Source organism: Canis lupus, chromosome 5 (genome assembly GCF_003254725.2).
Source record: "Canis lupus dingo isolate Sandy chromosome 5, ASM325472v2, whole genome shotgun sequence".
Taxonomy (NCBI): domain Eukaryota; kingdom Metazoa; phylum Chordata; class Mammalia; order Carnivora; family Canidae; genus Canis; species Canis lupus.
The window spans coordinates 48,145,931-48,162,400 of NC_064247.1; the positions used below are offsets into that span (position 1 = coordinate 48,145,931).

The window sequence follows — 16,470 nt, forward strand, 5'->3', positions numbered from 1 at the left end:
CAGTTGCCACTACATGTTGAGCATGAAGTGCAGACACTGGTGAGTGCTGTACGTGCTCACGAAACCTTCACGGGACGCTCTGCAAGTTGTAAGCCTCCATGGATTTCTGTCAATGGACACCTTCATCTCTTTGAGTGGCTGCCCTTTCCTCAGGTCTGCTCATGTTTTCAGCATCTAACTCTAATTTTGTAACTTCTGGCAATGCCAGGTAACACTCTTTCAGTCATTACTCCATGTGAAAGAGTACATTCAACATTTAAAATTTTTGACATATCACAATGAATGAGGTAGATGCTTTATTATTTTCATTTTACAGCTGATACCTGAGACTCAGAAGGAAAAGAAATAGAGCAACAGTTAACATACAGGGTTAGTTACATCATGTGCTGGTAATTCAGATTCATCAGTCACTTTGGTCCAATAAAAGGAATCAAACATTCCATTGCTGAAGAGGGAACAATAGCTACCACCAATGACAATTCCCAATTCTGACTTACTTAAGCCAAAAGGACACAGTCAGGTAGCAGGCAGGTATGGAAAAATGTGGAACCCCAAACATACCACAAGACTCTAGAGAGTAAAGCTCATATCCACTCCCCTCTGGATTTCTCACCAGTATTTTTTTTTTTTAAGATTTTATTTATTTATTCATGAGAGACACACACAGAGAGAGAGAGGCAGAGACACAGGCAGAGGGAGAAGCAGGCTCCATGCAGGGAGCCCGACGTGGGACTCGATCTCAGGTCTCCAGGGTCACACCCTGGGCTGCAGGCGGCGCTAAACCGCTGAGCCACCGGGGCTGCCCTCTCACCAGGATTCTTACTCTGAAGCTTCTAAAATGTTCCTGGGTTCTGTTTTCCTGCCTATTCTTTAATATAGACATTAATGAGTCAGCAAATATACCACATGACAGTGACAGGAGGAAAGGAAGCTAGAAGTTTCTATAGAATGGACAATCAGCTCCAGGAGGGGAAGAAATTATAAAAATCGAATACAAATACTAGTCTCAACCACTAATTCAATCATATGAAACATAACAAGAAAACCTCAAAACTAGAACAATCTTTATTTTCCTTAAAGTAACGGTTAAAAAAAGAAAATGTATTGTTAGGATATAGTGATTTTGTTAGACAAACCAAAGATAAGATGGTCTTATAAAATGTATCTCCAGAAAAAATCTTAGATTTTAGAAAACCAGATGTATATCTATCTTACCTGATAAAAACCAGCTTAACCTTTGATGGGGCAGTCTTAATAACGGCAGATGCATTTTGGTGACTTCTTCCATACAGGATCTGATTGTTTATCTATTTGGGAAAAAATAAAACACACTTGTAAAAATGTAATATGTATAGTTTGTATAAAAATACATGTATATATTTGTACATTTGTGCAAACAGATGTGTATATATATACTTGGAATTATCAATGAAGTCCATTCATTTTTTTAGGTGGGTCCATGTAGGACTCTTTAATGCTAAAAATCTTAATATTCTCTATAGCACGGATTCAAATACTAAATCTAAACACCTATTACCATCTTTTAAATTCAATTTTGAATGCAGTTAATAAAAAATATCTAGTCCTTGACTCTTTGGTAAACTTCTAGAAAACAGTAGTTGAGCTAACAGCAAAAACTTTATGGGAAATCTATTTCCTACAGCTTTTCCAGATTCTAAAAATGTAGAAAACAGACCAAACTGTGGTATTCACCAGAGTTCTGGAGGGCCCATTAAACATGATTCTGTAAATGTGTCAAGGTTATTACAAAGCATAAATCTTGTTACTCCAGAGGAGGTAAATACTATATCCCCATTTTAAATCACATTTTAGATCAACTGCACGGAAACATTTTACTATACACAATCAATGAGCCATCTGCTCTTACCCAAGAAGTGGTGGGATTTTTAACTAGATTGAATTCAGCTAAACATGATTTAAAAACATTTACATTCTAAATTTTTTTTACTCCAGGTTTTTCCACTGAAAACTATGATGATAGCCATAATTAATCTTTTATTTCATCCAACTGATAATAGCTCACACAGTTTTTGCCCTTTCTCCTTCTGTCTCTCTAATAAGTATTTAGTAATCTATACTGTCCCAATGTAACTGAGGCCTTGAAATTTTCTATTTAAGGGGAAGAATAGTACACTATATAGGAATAGTAAAAAAAACAGATTTCCACTTTTTGTAACTTGCATTGTCCTTGACGTCTCTGAAATTTTGTGTTTGAAGACACACCTGCAAAGGGTTTTTTGTCATAGCCGCTCTAATGATAAAGTGTATGGAAATGAACACTTCAAAGGATGGAGTTGTCTGAAATGAAGCTCATCCATCATCTTGAAGGGCTAATGTGGGTATGCGCATCAAAGCCTGCTGCAGAGACTAAACCGGAACCACCTCCTCTTTATGCCCCTCATTCTATCAGCTTTTGTATTCACCAAGATTATCAACCTCCCAGAAACCCATTGATCTCCACACTATATCTCTGTGCCCCAGTATTTTTTTTTAAAGATTTATTTATTTGAAAGAGAGAGAGTACACAGGCATGCATGAGCTCAGTGGGGGAGAGGCAGAAGGAGAGAGAGAGAGAGAGAGAATCACTCAAGCAGACTCCAAGCTAAGCATGGAGCTTCACACAGGGCACCATCCCAGGACCCTGAGATCATGACCTGAGCCGAAACAGAGTCGGCACTCAATTGACCACACCACCCAGGTGACCCTTGGTTTTTGCTTCTTGAAAAGGAATCTAAGCACCTACTTCATAAAACTATTGCGAGGGGATCCCTGGGTGGCTCAGCAGTTTAGTGCCTGCCTTCAGGCCAGAGCGTGATCCAGGGGTCTCGGGATCGAGTCCCACTCCCTGCGTGAAACCTGCTTGTCCTTCTGCCTGTGTCTCTCATGAATAAATAAAATCTTTAAAGAAAATAAAAATCAAACTGTTGTGAGAATTACATGGTAGTGCCCTTACATTTTATTTATAATAATTTTAATACACAAAGAATTTTTAATTTGGGAGTGTTCAAAATTACTCATCTTTTCAGTTAAGGTTTTTACCTTTTTAATATTATATATTTAGAAATGTGCCCACTTTCTGCATGATACTACAATGATGGACACATGCCATTATACATCTGATACCACAGAATAGTACACCACCAAGAGTGAACACCAAGAATGTAAGCTATGGACCTGGGTGAGGATGATATGTCAGTGCAGATTCATCAACTGTCAACAAATGTTATTACTCTGGAGGAGGATATTGGTAATCTAAAAGGACATATGGGAAATCTCTGTACTTTCCTCTCAATTTTACACTCTAAAAACAAAAACTTTTTAAGTGCCCACCCTTTCAATTATGTTTTCTCCTAATACTTTCATGCTTTTATTTTTCTCATATTTACATCTTCTTATCGAACTTAGTTATAAGGGAAAAAATGGTTAAATAAGTCATGTAATTCAGAGCAGTGTGAAAAATACCTAATGACACAGAACATGCCCAAATGTACTAAACAGCAAAACCTAATTGTTACAAAATAGTATGTCTGCCATGATCATTTCTTTTGCAAACCATATTTCTCAATCTCTTTCATTTACAATGAACAATAAATAAGGAACTTTATTTATTTACAATTTTATTTTCATTTATTTGAGAGAGAAAGAGAGAACCAGAGCAGGGAGGAGGGGGAGACAGAGAGAGGGAGAAGTAGACTTCCCCATTGAGCAGGGAGCCTGATGTGGGGCTCGATTCCAGGACCTCAAGATCATGACCTGAGTCTAAGGCAGATGCCAACTGACTGAGCCATCTAGGCACCTCATAAATAATTTTAAAATGAACAATTTAAAAATGAGATGACATGTGGAATATGCCTGATTTAATGTCTGTCATTCAGGCAATTATTTGCCAATGTCTTCCACAGTGTGTCTGGCCTGTGCTTTCAGGAAGTAGACCTATTAAATCTTCCAGTCTTTGAATTCTGTGCCCCTAGATTTAAAAATGTTCATATTGCACTTACAGCTCACCTTGCAAGGTAAAGTCAATCCTTGTTAGGAGGTAAGCACCAGTGCAGGCACACAGCATTTACTGAATGGAGGTCAACTTCTTGAGGGCAGGAACTGTGTCCACCACCAGGTACTGGCCAGCCTGTCCTGTGTAGCTTGCGCACAGTGGCACTATGTGAGGATGTATTGGATTTCAGAGCCCAGCATGGAAGTAGTTCTTCCACTGATCAACTGCTAGTATGCTTTCTCTGAGGTGAGCTCCAGCCTTCAAAGGGATTGAGAATTTTTTCTTTTTAAAGTCTTCTTTTTTAGCAAAAGCTTGAACATACAGAAAATTAGGCTGTTTCATGTTTATGGATATGTTTGCTTTTTTAGCTGTGATCTTCCATTTTGATAGAATACAATGTATGGTACTATTATTCTTAGAGGGAAAAATTACAGCCTGAATGAAGAAAGAGGGTCATTCATTTTAATTTATCTCAGAGTAAATTTACGGTTAGGCCTTCACTGTGCGTCTGCGACCATCCAGGCAGGGGCTATAACTGTAGAAAGGTGGAAGAGCTTACTTGCTGTGGATGTTTTTTCCAGTGCCAAACAACTGTGCCATTTACTGTTATGGCAGTTGCTCCTGCCAGGGTTTGGAGGCCTCTGGAGAAATGCTGTTATGCACTGCAAGACTGGGAACAGAACAAGAAACTCAAGAAAGAGGGAAACATGACTGAATTGGATTAAATCAAAAAGGGAAATGCAGATCTCTGGATTTAAAAATTTAAGACAAAGCCTTTCTTCTGATCTCAGAAATAACACATTCACATTCTCTGAGTTCCAAGACAGTAAGATCTCTTTTGTGTTTTTGTAGATCTTATTTAATATAAAATAATTTCACCATTTAAATGAAAGGCACATATAGCTTCCAACTGCATAAGCAGTTTTTATATTTCTTCATCACTAAAGGAAACACACTCCAGAGAAAATTCAGTAAGTAATTAGAAAGAATATGATGCATTTTATGCACAATTAACTTTAGATTGTCACTTTTTCTATTTTTGAGAAGCTGCTGTTCTCTGAGGGCACTATTCTTTTTTTTTTTTTTTAAAGATTTTATTTACTTATTCATGAGACACAGAGAGAGACAGAGAGAGAGAGAGAGAGGCAGAGACACAGGCAAAGGGAGAAGCAGGCCCCATGCAGGGAACCTGATGTGGGACTTGATCCCGGGACCCCAGGATCATGTCCTGGGCGGAAGGCAGGCACTAAACCACTGAACCACCCAGGGATCCCCTGAGGGCACTATTCTTTAAACAATAGATGTAGTACATCCTCTAAGTATAGCATAGGCAAAAAAGCAAGCATCCGACACCTCCTGGAAGTCTTTCAGGTTAATTCTAATTAATAACTGCTACCATTTATCTAGTGCTCACTTGGTGCCAAACATTATGCTAAGTTCTTTAGGTACAGTATCTCATTTAAATCTCAGAGCAACTGGGGTATTACGGAATTCCATGAGCTTAAGCAATTTGCCCTCGGTGATTTAGCTATTTGTTTAAAAGCTCATAATCCTAAGGCACACCTAGAGGTCCCATCTGCATGGTGCACATAGAAATCAGATGATTTTGAAAGTCATTTTTCTAAAGGTGTCTGTTAAATCAACTCTGAGTGGGAACGGGAGAATGCTGGTGACCTACCATCTTCGGTCCTAGAACTCTGAGATAAGGAGTTCAGAATCCAAGCATTAGACCACAGTGCAAAGAGGAAATGCCTGATAGCTGACTGCTAGATTTTTCAAGTCCTAAATGCAAAGTGGAATCCCCTAAGACTATATTTTTGTCTTTGTACAAACTGCAACCTGAACAATAGTAGACACTTATTATGCTTTCTTTTGTTGTACAGATATTATATCTAGACTGATCACCATTTTAATTTTTTCTGACTCATGCCAAAGGAAGACAATTAAAATATTTCATTTGGGGGCAAATACTGCTCCTATCCTTTAAGAATATGAGTGATCATTCAGAGTGTCTAGAAATTAGAAAAACATCATTTTCTTTTTTTTTTTTAAAGATTTTATTTATTTATTAGAGATGGTGAGAGAGAGAGAGAGAGAGAGAGAGAAAGAGAGAGGCAGACACAGGCAGAGGGAGAAGCAGGCTCCACGCAGGGAGCCCGACGTGGGATTTGATCCCGGGTCTCCAGGATCAGGCCCTGGACGGAAGGCGGCGCTAAACCGCTAAGCCACCGGGGCTGCCCACATCATCATTTTCTATTTACTTCCAGTAAATGGAGAAGAGCCTTTCCCAAAGTTTCTCCTTTCAAAGGTGACTCAATGATATATAAAAAGAGTAATAACTTATTTAGAGATGTCTTTATTTTTTATAGTATTCTTATTGGTGGAAAGAATTATCCTTAGTTCTGATTTGGTGTTCCCATTATACCTAAATTATCTATCTATTATCTTAAAATCTGAGATCTAGAACTCTTCAAGGATAATCACATGTCCTACTTCTTCTGGGACAGTTCAGTTTATGCACGTTGAGAGACAAAACGATTTTCTACATCTCTCAGCTTCTGTGAGGTGACCATACTTGGCCATGTGGATGAAGGAGTAGGAAAAGCCATCATTTCCAGAGGCCCCCAGGCAACCTGGTATCCGGGTTCTAGAAGGGACATCCATACTATTACAATAAATTCTCCCTTTTGATCAAATTACCTTGAACTATTTTCTGTTCTTTGCTATCAAAAAGTTTCCACCCATAGAGTATCTGTGGTGCCTATTTCTATATATTAATTTATACATTCAAGTGACATATCTCTTTCTATCTCCTAAGTCTTATGCTCTCTCAGACACTTAGTAACTTATCTTGGCATTCAAAAGGAAAAGAAAGGAGGAAAAGACAAAGGCAAAAGGCTTTCTATCCAAAAGAGCTTTCTATGCTCTTGAGCTACAATTCTGGTTTTCTTATCTGTGTTTGGCTTACTCTCCTGAATACTGACAAAAAAGGGCTTTCTGAGATCCTACACGCGGTCTGTAACTTCAATCTCAGCTCAGTGATTCCTGGTCCCAGAAGGACACTAATATTTTATCATGGGTAAATTCGCTCATCTTTTTCTAAATTCTGAATATCCAGTTCAATGAGTTATATCATTCAGGGACAATAATAGCAGGTCTAGAACCTGAAAACAATAGCCTCAAATGAGAAACATCTGTTTTTATAAAACTCAGAAGTCATATTATAAATGGGTTTTCTATATGATTCATATTTTTCTTTATAGGTTGATTTCTGCTACTGGGAGGAAATATCCAGAAAACACAATTTTGAGGTAAATCCTTTATGTTAGGTACTAAAGATAGGATACTTAATTGCCTTATTTTATAATTTGTAGAATTAGGGTTAATACAGCAAGATTCAGCAAAAGTAAATGGATGTAAATCCTTTTGTTATACTACATAAACTTTCACTTAGAGATCTTTAATGAGATTTGTTTCAATAAAATTAATTATTCAAAAATACAACTCAATTTTTCATAGTTCAACTGAACATGAATATAAATTTATGCTGGAGAGCAACTCAATTAAATCTATTTTAAAAAACTTACCAAATTGGAAGTCAAAGTTAATTAACTTAAGCTGGGATTAGAGATATTAATTATACAAAAACTAAAATTTAGTTCAAGCAACAGATTTGCCTGAGGTTTGAATATCATGTTATAATATAATACTCAACACCATCACCTCTGCCCATTCTTTTATCGAAGTAGAAGGATTTATTATGAACAGTTGAGAAATTATTATTAGAAAACTGAGATGGAATTCAGGTAACTAGAACTCTTGATAATGAAATCTGAGAGTCCTTCTCCCTACTTAACTTTTAAATATATTCTGTATTTTACATTTCATGACATTGGAATCTACAGGTTAACTTTTTTCCTTTAATAAGCTCTTTTATTGGGGATCCCTGGGTGGCGCAGCGGTTTAGCGCCTGCCTTCGGCCCAGGGTGTGATCCTGGAGACCCGGGATCGAATCCCGTCGGGCTCCCTGCATGGAGCCTGCTTCTCCCTCTGCCTGTGTCTCTGCCTGCCTCTCTCTCTCTCTCTGTGACTATCATGAATAAAAAAAAAAAAAAAAAAAAAAAAAGCTCTTTTATTGAGTATAAGACACAAGAAAAAAAAGTGTTTATAACTTGATGAATCTTTTTATAGGTTAATTTTTTTACAAATACTTTATTTGAGAGAGAGAGAGAAAGAGAGAGCATGAATGGGGAGAGGGGGATAGGGAGTCTTAAGCAGACTCCCTGCTAAGTGTGAAGCTCAACATGGGGCTTGATCTCATGACCCTGAGATCATGACCTGAGACAAAATCAAGAGTCAGATGCTTAACTGACTGAGCCTCTCAGGTGCCCCTATATGTTAATTTTTTAATCTAACAATTTCACTGCTAAAAATTTATCCTAAAATGATCAAAATGTCTATCATGACTATATGTATAATAGAGAAAAAATGGAAAAACCATACACTCATCAACAAAACGTTTATTATATTTGCCATTGTTAAGCTGATAAATATAAAACTGTGGCATTAAAAGGAAGAGAAGGATGACACAGACCTAGATCCACTGCTATAAAAAGATATTGAGTGAAAAAAGTAAATGATAACATATCATGTTATCGATCACATTATTTTCATTTATGTAAAAGTTCTGAGTCTAAAGATAGCTCTGTATTTACTAAATGTCAACAGTGAAGATACGTCTGGTGGGATTTGAGGTGATTTTATGTTTGTTCTTCTCTATTGATATTTTATTACTACTTTGTAATAACACTATTTAACAATACTTACAACATACAAGGCAAACTGCATGTACATGCATCTTTTTAAAAAGATTTTATTTTTATTTATTCATTTATTTATGTCATTTATTCATGACAGACACAGAGAGAGAGATAGGCAGAGACACAGGCAGAGGGAGAGGCAGGCTTCATGCAGGGAGTCCGACGTGGGACTCGATCTGGGGTCTCCAGGATCACACCCCAGGCCAAAGGCAGTACCAAACCACTGGGCCACCAGGGCTGCCCTTATACATGCATCCTAAATACATTATTTCACTTAAGTCTCACACAAATCAGTAGAGGAATGCATTATCACCTGATTATACAGATGGAGAAACTGAGGTGTAGTGATTTTAAGGAACTTAACCAATAATGACATATCTAGAGCCAGTTTTATAGCCAAATCTAAGTCCAAAAGCCTGTCCTGTTAACAATTAGAAAACATTCCTAAGGGTATTTATCTGAGATTTTTAAAAAAAGTCATAGGATAAGCAACTCATTTTTAATCCTGGGAAATTTTAAATCCAATTAACAGGGCCTCACAAAATAGAAAACCCAGAACAAGAAATATTCCAATTGCTTCTTCCAATAGAAGTATAATAGATATGTTATATCCATCCATTTACTCATTTATTCAACAGTCACTCTCTAAGTGATGAGGACACAGGAATTTTCATTACCATCATTACCACAGCTACTATATATCGAGCACCAGGGATATTCTAGATACCAGATTCTCTGAAAGTCACATTATAGGAATTACTTTATTCAGTCAGATATGGTTCCTGCACTCAAGTATCTGGTACTTTAGAAAGTGACAGTCTTGGAAACAAAACATTACAGTGCCATATGATAAATATAGGCATAAAGTAAGAAGTGATTATCTCTTCTTGGAGATGGGTGGGTTGGTCTTGAGGCGTAGACAGAATTTTAGCAGGCAAGGGAGGACGTGAGTGGCAGGAAGAGCACCAGGACCAGGGGAAAGCATATGAAAAGATGGGCAGGTAGGAAACTGCAGGTGTCTTTCTAGGAGCCACAGGTACTTTATTATAGCTTTGGGGAGGGTAGGCAATGTGTTACAGAAGTAACCAGGTCCTGTTCAAAGACCTTGTAGAAGATTTTCTCTTTCCAAAAACTTTGGGCACTTAGCCCCCATGAAGAATGATGCTCACTTGTTTTCCAAACCACCATCAGTTTTCCAAACCACTGTCTGTTTTGCAGATGGGAGAGAGGAAGAGATGAGAGAGGTAGCAAGGCTTGGACAGAACAGGGAAGATGACTGAAATTCATGTGAAAACAATTTCACTATAATGAAAAAATATTTCTGAATAAATTGTCACATTAATCTTTTTCTCAGAAAGACAAAATAATACACATCAAGCTCCAATAATTTAATACTTCGGGCAAAGGAGCAGGTTTTAAGGACTCAGTTTAATGACGCAGTGCTGAAATGAGGTCTGCAACTTCAATGTAATCTATTTCTTGTGAAGTAAAATGTTCCCAAAGGAACAGATTCATTTAAAAGGCTTAAGCGTGAGAGATTTATTTTCTCTCCAACAAATCTAATTAAATGGAAATACCTTCTAAAGGCAGAGTAATAGTAATATGTAGCTCGCCTCTCTCTAAACTTGATGTATTCAGAAAACAAGATGTTCTTTTGAATTCTAAATCTTGACAATTCTGAAAAATACTGACTTCGAGGAATTGAGCAAAAGAATTACATTTATGTTTTGCTCTGATTGTTAGTGTTTCTGTGGAAGTTGCCCCAATTGCCACAGGTTGGTTGACCTGATCAAAAGGAAGGGGGTGCCTGTAGATAATTTCCTATTACCTGCAGGGCATAGGAAGGAATAAGTGAATGAAAGCAGAAGTATAATCTACCTCTTAATAGCTCATTAATATTGGAAAGGAATCATGTTTCCGTAGGAGACTGAGGCATTACAAGTCACATCTATCGGTGGCATTGTTAGTCACATATGCAAATAGGACTCAGGTGACCACTGACCTGGAATTTCTTCTTCCAAGAACATTGGTACATGCCATGAGTCAAGACATCCCCCAAACTAGTAATGCTCCACGTAATGTTTGCTTCTTTCATACAATGATCTAATTAGAGGTCCACCCCAAGTCCCTCTGTTATCAGATTTCTTCCTCTCTTAACTTCAAAATATTTTCGTTGACCCTTCCAGAGACATGGTCACAAACCTCATCAGTCATCAAAGGACTTCATCAAAGTTCCTAATGCCCTTCTTCCCAACTTCAGCTTCTCTTTAAAAAAAAAAAAAAAGTTTGACACAAATCTTGTCAGTGAATCGGTCCTATAGAGTCAGGATCAGATCATGTACATATTTAAAGCATGTCTCACAGAGTCTCGCATCGGCACACTGTGCTGCATGACCAGTGGGCAAGGAAGGTGCTCCTGCACTTTGGTGATGAGGACACTGAGACTCAAATGTGGGGACTTGTCTAAAGATTCTAGGGAAGACAACAGCAGAGCCAGAATCCAAACTGGCATCTCCTTATCCCAAAGCCTCCTCTGATCGGGTATGGGGCTGGAATGGGATTCCTGCTACTATGCTTAATACTCATTCAAATCACCTATAGCACAACCACTTTCCTCTCTCTCCAAAATAATTTCTCAGCACCCAATTCTCATTCTAAACTCTGCAGCAGTGAAGGCAGATAAAAATCCAAGTGGCAGGGATCCCTGGGTGGCGCAGCGGTTTAGCGCCTGCCTTTGGCCCAGGGTGCGATCCTGGAGACCCGGGATCGAATCCCACGTCGGGCTCCCGGTGCATGGAGTCTGCTTCTCCCTCTGCCTATCTCTCTGCCTCTCTCTCTCTCTCTCTCTGTGACTATCATAAATAAATAAAAATTAAAAAAAATTTAAAAATCCAAGTGGCAACGTTAAAAACCTCCTCTCTAGAGTCCTACTTTCTCAGTCACTTCCTTATGTAGGTATATGTAAATATGAATGATAGATATGTAAATAATTTTTTGTTCAATTAAAAAAATTGCATCTGTCAGGTTGGCTATGGTCTGATTACATACACTGTTTGCTAGGTTGGGGTGGGGCAGGGGTGTGGAAATAGCCTCTTACAAACCGTGAGGTAAAAAATTGTATAACATGGAAGATGGTTTTTTTTAATACTACATATTCAAACAACTGCACAAAGACATATGTACCATTATGTTATAGTATTATTTGTACTGACATATAAATAATATATATCATAAATGACATTATTCAGTAAAAAAGATATGTACAATATGATTTTGTTTACTTACATTAATTTTAAAATCTATCATGTGCACAATGTATGTGACAATGCATGAAACCAATAGGAAAGACGGTAAGTTGACAGGGGTTACTTCTAGAGGGCTAGTATTACAAAGGTAAAAGAGGAAACCTTTTTTACTAGTATTACAAAGATAAAAATTATTACTTTTATCTGTACCATTAGAATTTTTTAGGATTCCATAATATTTAGAAGCACATAAAACAGTGTAATCTGTGAGTTAACAAAGAAAATAGCAGAAAGAATTAACATCTTTATGACAGCTTAGTATGTTAGGGAATCAATTAGAATTAAAATCTATTTGCCAACCTAATACTTTTGAATCATAGCCAGAAACATAAAATAAGGATGGGCAATAAAATTTAGAGTAAAAATAACTTTAAATTATGATATTTAAATATTGTGCAAAATTGAGCATTCAGCTGAGAAATCATCTTATTTTCCTGTCCTAATTTTTCTAGCCACAGCCCCTAAGTTACCTCGATCCCATTCTCTGAGCATTTAAAAGAGAGACTCAGTTTAAAGAGCCATAAGTACTATGGACCATTTAAGGATCTCTCTTCCTTTGCCTTTTGCGGATTCCAGGACACCATTCAGTGCTACTTGGTTGACAAAATTACTAGTTACATCACTGAGCACATTATTTTATTTCACACAATGTGTGTAATCTGAACTGAGTAACAAATGGTTATATTTTCTACAATAAGGCTACAAAGGTTCCTGGTACTTCTTTTGATGTCCTTCTATGACAGGAGCAAAAATTCACACTAGACTAGACTAGTGACTAGACTCCTAATAAGATTTGTGAAGACTTGTTAAGACTAAGACTAGTGAAAAGCACCCCTAAGCACCACCTTCAGAGATTCTCATCTAGTAGGATGGGGTGGAGGGTTGTTATTTAGGTGAATCTGTCCTGCGATTCTGATTCATAGAGTTCATTGAGGGCAATTTATACATCTAAAGAGATTTGCTGGGTAAAACTTTTGAGAAAGGATTTATAGCTTTTATGTTCCTCAGAATAGAGATTTGAAATTCCTTAGGCTAAGTCACATTCTAAAGTTTGAGAAGCAAAATTTTAGATCCCAGAATCACAGAACATTAAGTTTGAAAGATTTTTAAAGATATTACTGAATCCTCTTCCATTTTACAGTTAAGATATGACAAGAGAGATTAAGGAATTTATCTGAAAAAAAAATGTATCTGGTATTATAAGCCATCTCTTATTAAAAATAGTACATTTTAAACAAATAATAACTAATATTCTTGTTTTTCCATTCTGTCATCTTTACCTTTGAATTTCAGGCCAATTAACTAAGGTTAGCATTTAAAAAAATCTATACAGGGGCGCCTAGGTGGCTCAGTCAGTCAAGAGTCTGCCTTCGCCTCAGGTCATGATCCCAGAGTCCTGGGATCAAGTCCTGCATTGGACTCCCTGTTCTGAGGGGAGCCTGCCTCTCCCTCTCCCTCTGCATCTAACCCTGACTGTGTTCTCTCTCTCTCTCTCTCTCTCTCTCAAATAAATAAAATATTTTAAAAAATATATACAAAGAAGAGACATCTGATCTAAATAAGGGTATTTATGGTAATAACAAAAATAATGTCATGAACTTATGCCAAAACAGTTGGGCTAGGTTTTTTAAAATGTCTCTGGAAGTATAGTGAATAAAATACACTGGCAAAAGATTGGAATGAAGGAAATGCACATCTGATTCGAAGACTTATTTAAGTAGTTCAATGTAGCTGGATCATATAATGAAGGACTTGGAATATTAGGGTAAGGAGTTTTGACTATCCCATTTAGTGAGTGTCCTTTTGTGTTATACTTACATTTCATTTTAAAACAAAATAAATAACATCTTTTAAAAAGGTAAGAGTGGAAAGTGCCTGGATGGATCAGTCAGTTAAAAGTCTGACTCTTGATTTCAGCTCAGATCATAATCTCAGGATAGTGAGATTGGAATTCTTGTGCACTGGGTTCCCTGTTAAGCTCAGAGTCTGCTTGGGATTCTCTCTCTCTTTACCTCTGCCCCTTCTCCCACTTGCACCCTTGTCCACACACTCTGTAAATGAATAAAATCTTTAAAAAAAAACAATTATATATAGATAACATAAATAGGTGCCTAAAAGCACTTGACAAAATACAATGTCAAATTGTGGTTTAAAAGGAAAACCCTCACATCAAATTAGAATTGAATTTCCTCAGCTTGATAAAGGGCATATATGAGAAACCTACATATAGCTAAGCTGTTATTTAATCATCCAACACCAAATGGCTTCTGAGATTGAGGGGAAAAGAGAGAAAGAGAGAGAGAGGAAAATGAAGGAAGGAAGGAGGATAAATGTCATAAAGATTGAAAGTGAAGAAATAAAACTCCCTATACACAGATGAAATGATCATCTACCTCCATAAATGCTACAGAATCAACAAAAACTACTAGAACTAGTAGGTTAATTTAGCATGATTATAGGACACACGGTCAATACACAAATATGTGATAATCAATTGTATTTCTATATACGAGCAACAAATAAGAATGAAACGATAAAAATTTGACTTATAAAAGTACTTAATATAAAATACATAGGAATACACTTAAAAGTCCTACACTGAAAATTATGAAAAATTTTAGAAAAATAATTAAATGGAGAGATCTCACATTCATAATTTGGAAGACTCAATATTGTCAAGATGTCTAGCCTCCCTAAATTAAACTATAGATTCAATACAATCTCAATCAAAATCCCAGCAGGCTTTTAAAAACAAACAAACAAACAGAAATTTACAAGTTGCTTCTAAGATTCATTTGGAAATTCAAAGGACCTAGGAGAGCCAAGACTATTTTATTTTTTTTAAAGATTTTATTTATTTATTCATGAGAGACACAGAGAGAGACAGAGACACAGGCAGAGAGAGAAGCAGGCTCCATGCAGGGAGCCCGACGTGGGACTCGATCCTGGGATTCCAGGATCACACTCTGAGCCAAAGGCAGATGCTCAACCGCTGAGCCACTCAGGCATCCCAATTTTTAAAAATAAGAACAAAACAAGGATTTAGTGTTACTTGAATTCGAGACTTGCTATAAAGATATGGTAATCAAGACAGTGTGGTAATGGCATGAATGACAGGCAGATTAATAGAAGAGAACTGAGAGTCCAAAAAGAGACACAGTTATAGGGTTATTTCATTGTTGACAAGGGTACAAAGGAAGTTAATGAGGGAAAAAAAGTCTTTTCAACAAATGATGCTGGAACAACTAGGAACTCGCATGGAAGAAAATCCATCAACCCTTATCTCACAGCACACACAAAAATTAATTTAAGATGGATCACAGAACTATACATAAAAGCTAAAACTATAAGGTTTTTAGAAAAAAATATAGGACAATATTACTATAATTACTGGAGATAAACAAAGATTCTTAACTAGGACAGTAACTATAAAAGAAAACATGAATAAATAATGTTTTCATCCAAACTAAGAACTTCTATACATAAAAAGATATCTTAAGAGAACAGACAAGTCACAGATTGAAAGATCCATAAATCATACACTTGATAAAGAACTAGTATCCAGGATATATAAAGAACTTCTACATTCAATTCAATTATAAAAAAAAAAACCTAATTAAAAATGGGGAAAAGGCTCAGACACTTTATAAAATAATCTATCTGACTGGCTGCTAAAGAAGAAAAATACTCAACATCATAAGTCATCAAGAAAATGTAAATTAAAGCCACAATGAGAAACCACTACAAACCCACCAGAAGAACTAAGGTTGTGGAGCAACCAGAATGCTCATACACTGCTGGTGGGAATGTTTAATGGCCCAACTACTTGGGAAAGGGGGCTGGCAGATTCTTTTTAACACACAACTACGCTGTGTCTCATTAACTTACTATTAATATTTATCCAAGAAAAAGGAAACTATCTGTCCTCAAAAAGACCCATCACACAAATGTTCCTAGCAACTCTATTCGAAACTCTGCAAAACATCTAAAAGTCCATCCACAGGTAAGCTGATAAACAGATTGTGGTGATTATACAATGGAATATTATTCAGCAATATTATTCAGCAAAAAGTAACCAACTACTAATACATGTAACAGGACAGATGAATCACAGACATGCAAAGTGAAAGAAGCTGGATATAGAAGAGTACATACTATATTATCCCATATATATGACATTCTAGAACAGGAAAAAAAAATGAAAGTAGAAAAAAAAAATCCATGTAGTATCAGCTCCCAGGATGGGAGAGGTTCCAATGGCGAAGTACATAAGACAAGTTTCTGGGGAAGACAGAAGTGATAGAAGTTTGGATTATTCAGGTGTATACAGTGG

General features: G+C 36.8%; 1 protein-coding gene across 9 annotated transcripts in view; it reads right to left on the bottom strand.

The window, feature by feature from the left end:
- The window catches only part of PATJ (PATJ crumbs cell polarity complex component), a 355,573-nt gene that overhangs the window by 122,988 nt on the left and 216,115 nt on the right, over positions 1 to 16,470 (bottom strand). For all 9 annotated transcript variants that reach the window (XM_049110354.1, XM_049110355.1, XM_025427867.3 and 6 more), the window contains exon 29: positions 1,216 to 1,307. In XM_049110354.1, the coding sequence (XP_048966311.1) occupies positions 1,216 to 1,307 (92 nt within the window). The remainder of the gene's footprint in view (positions 1 to 1,215; positions 1,308 to 16,470) is intronic.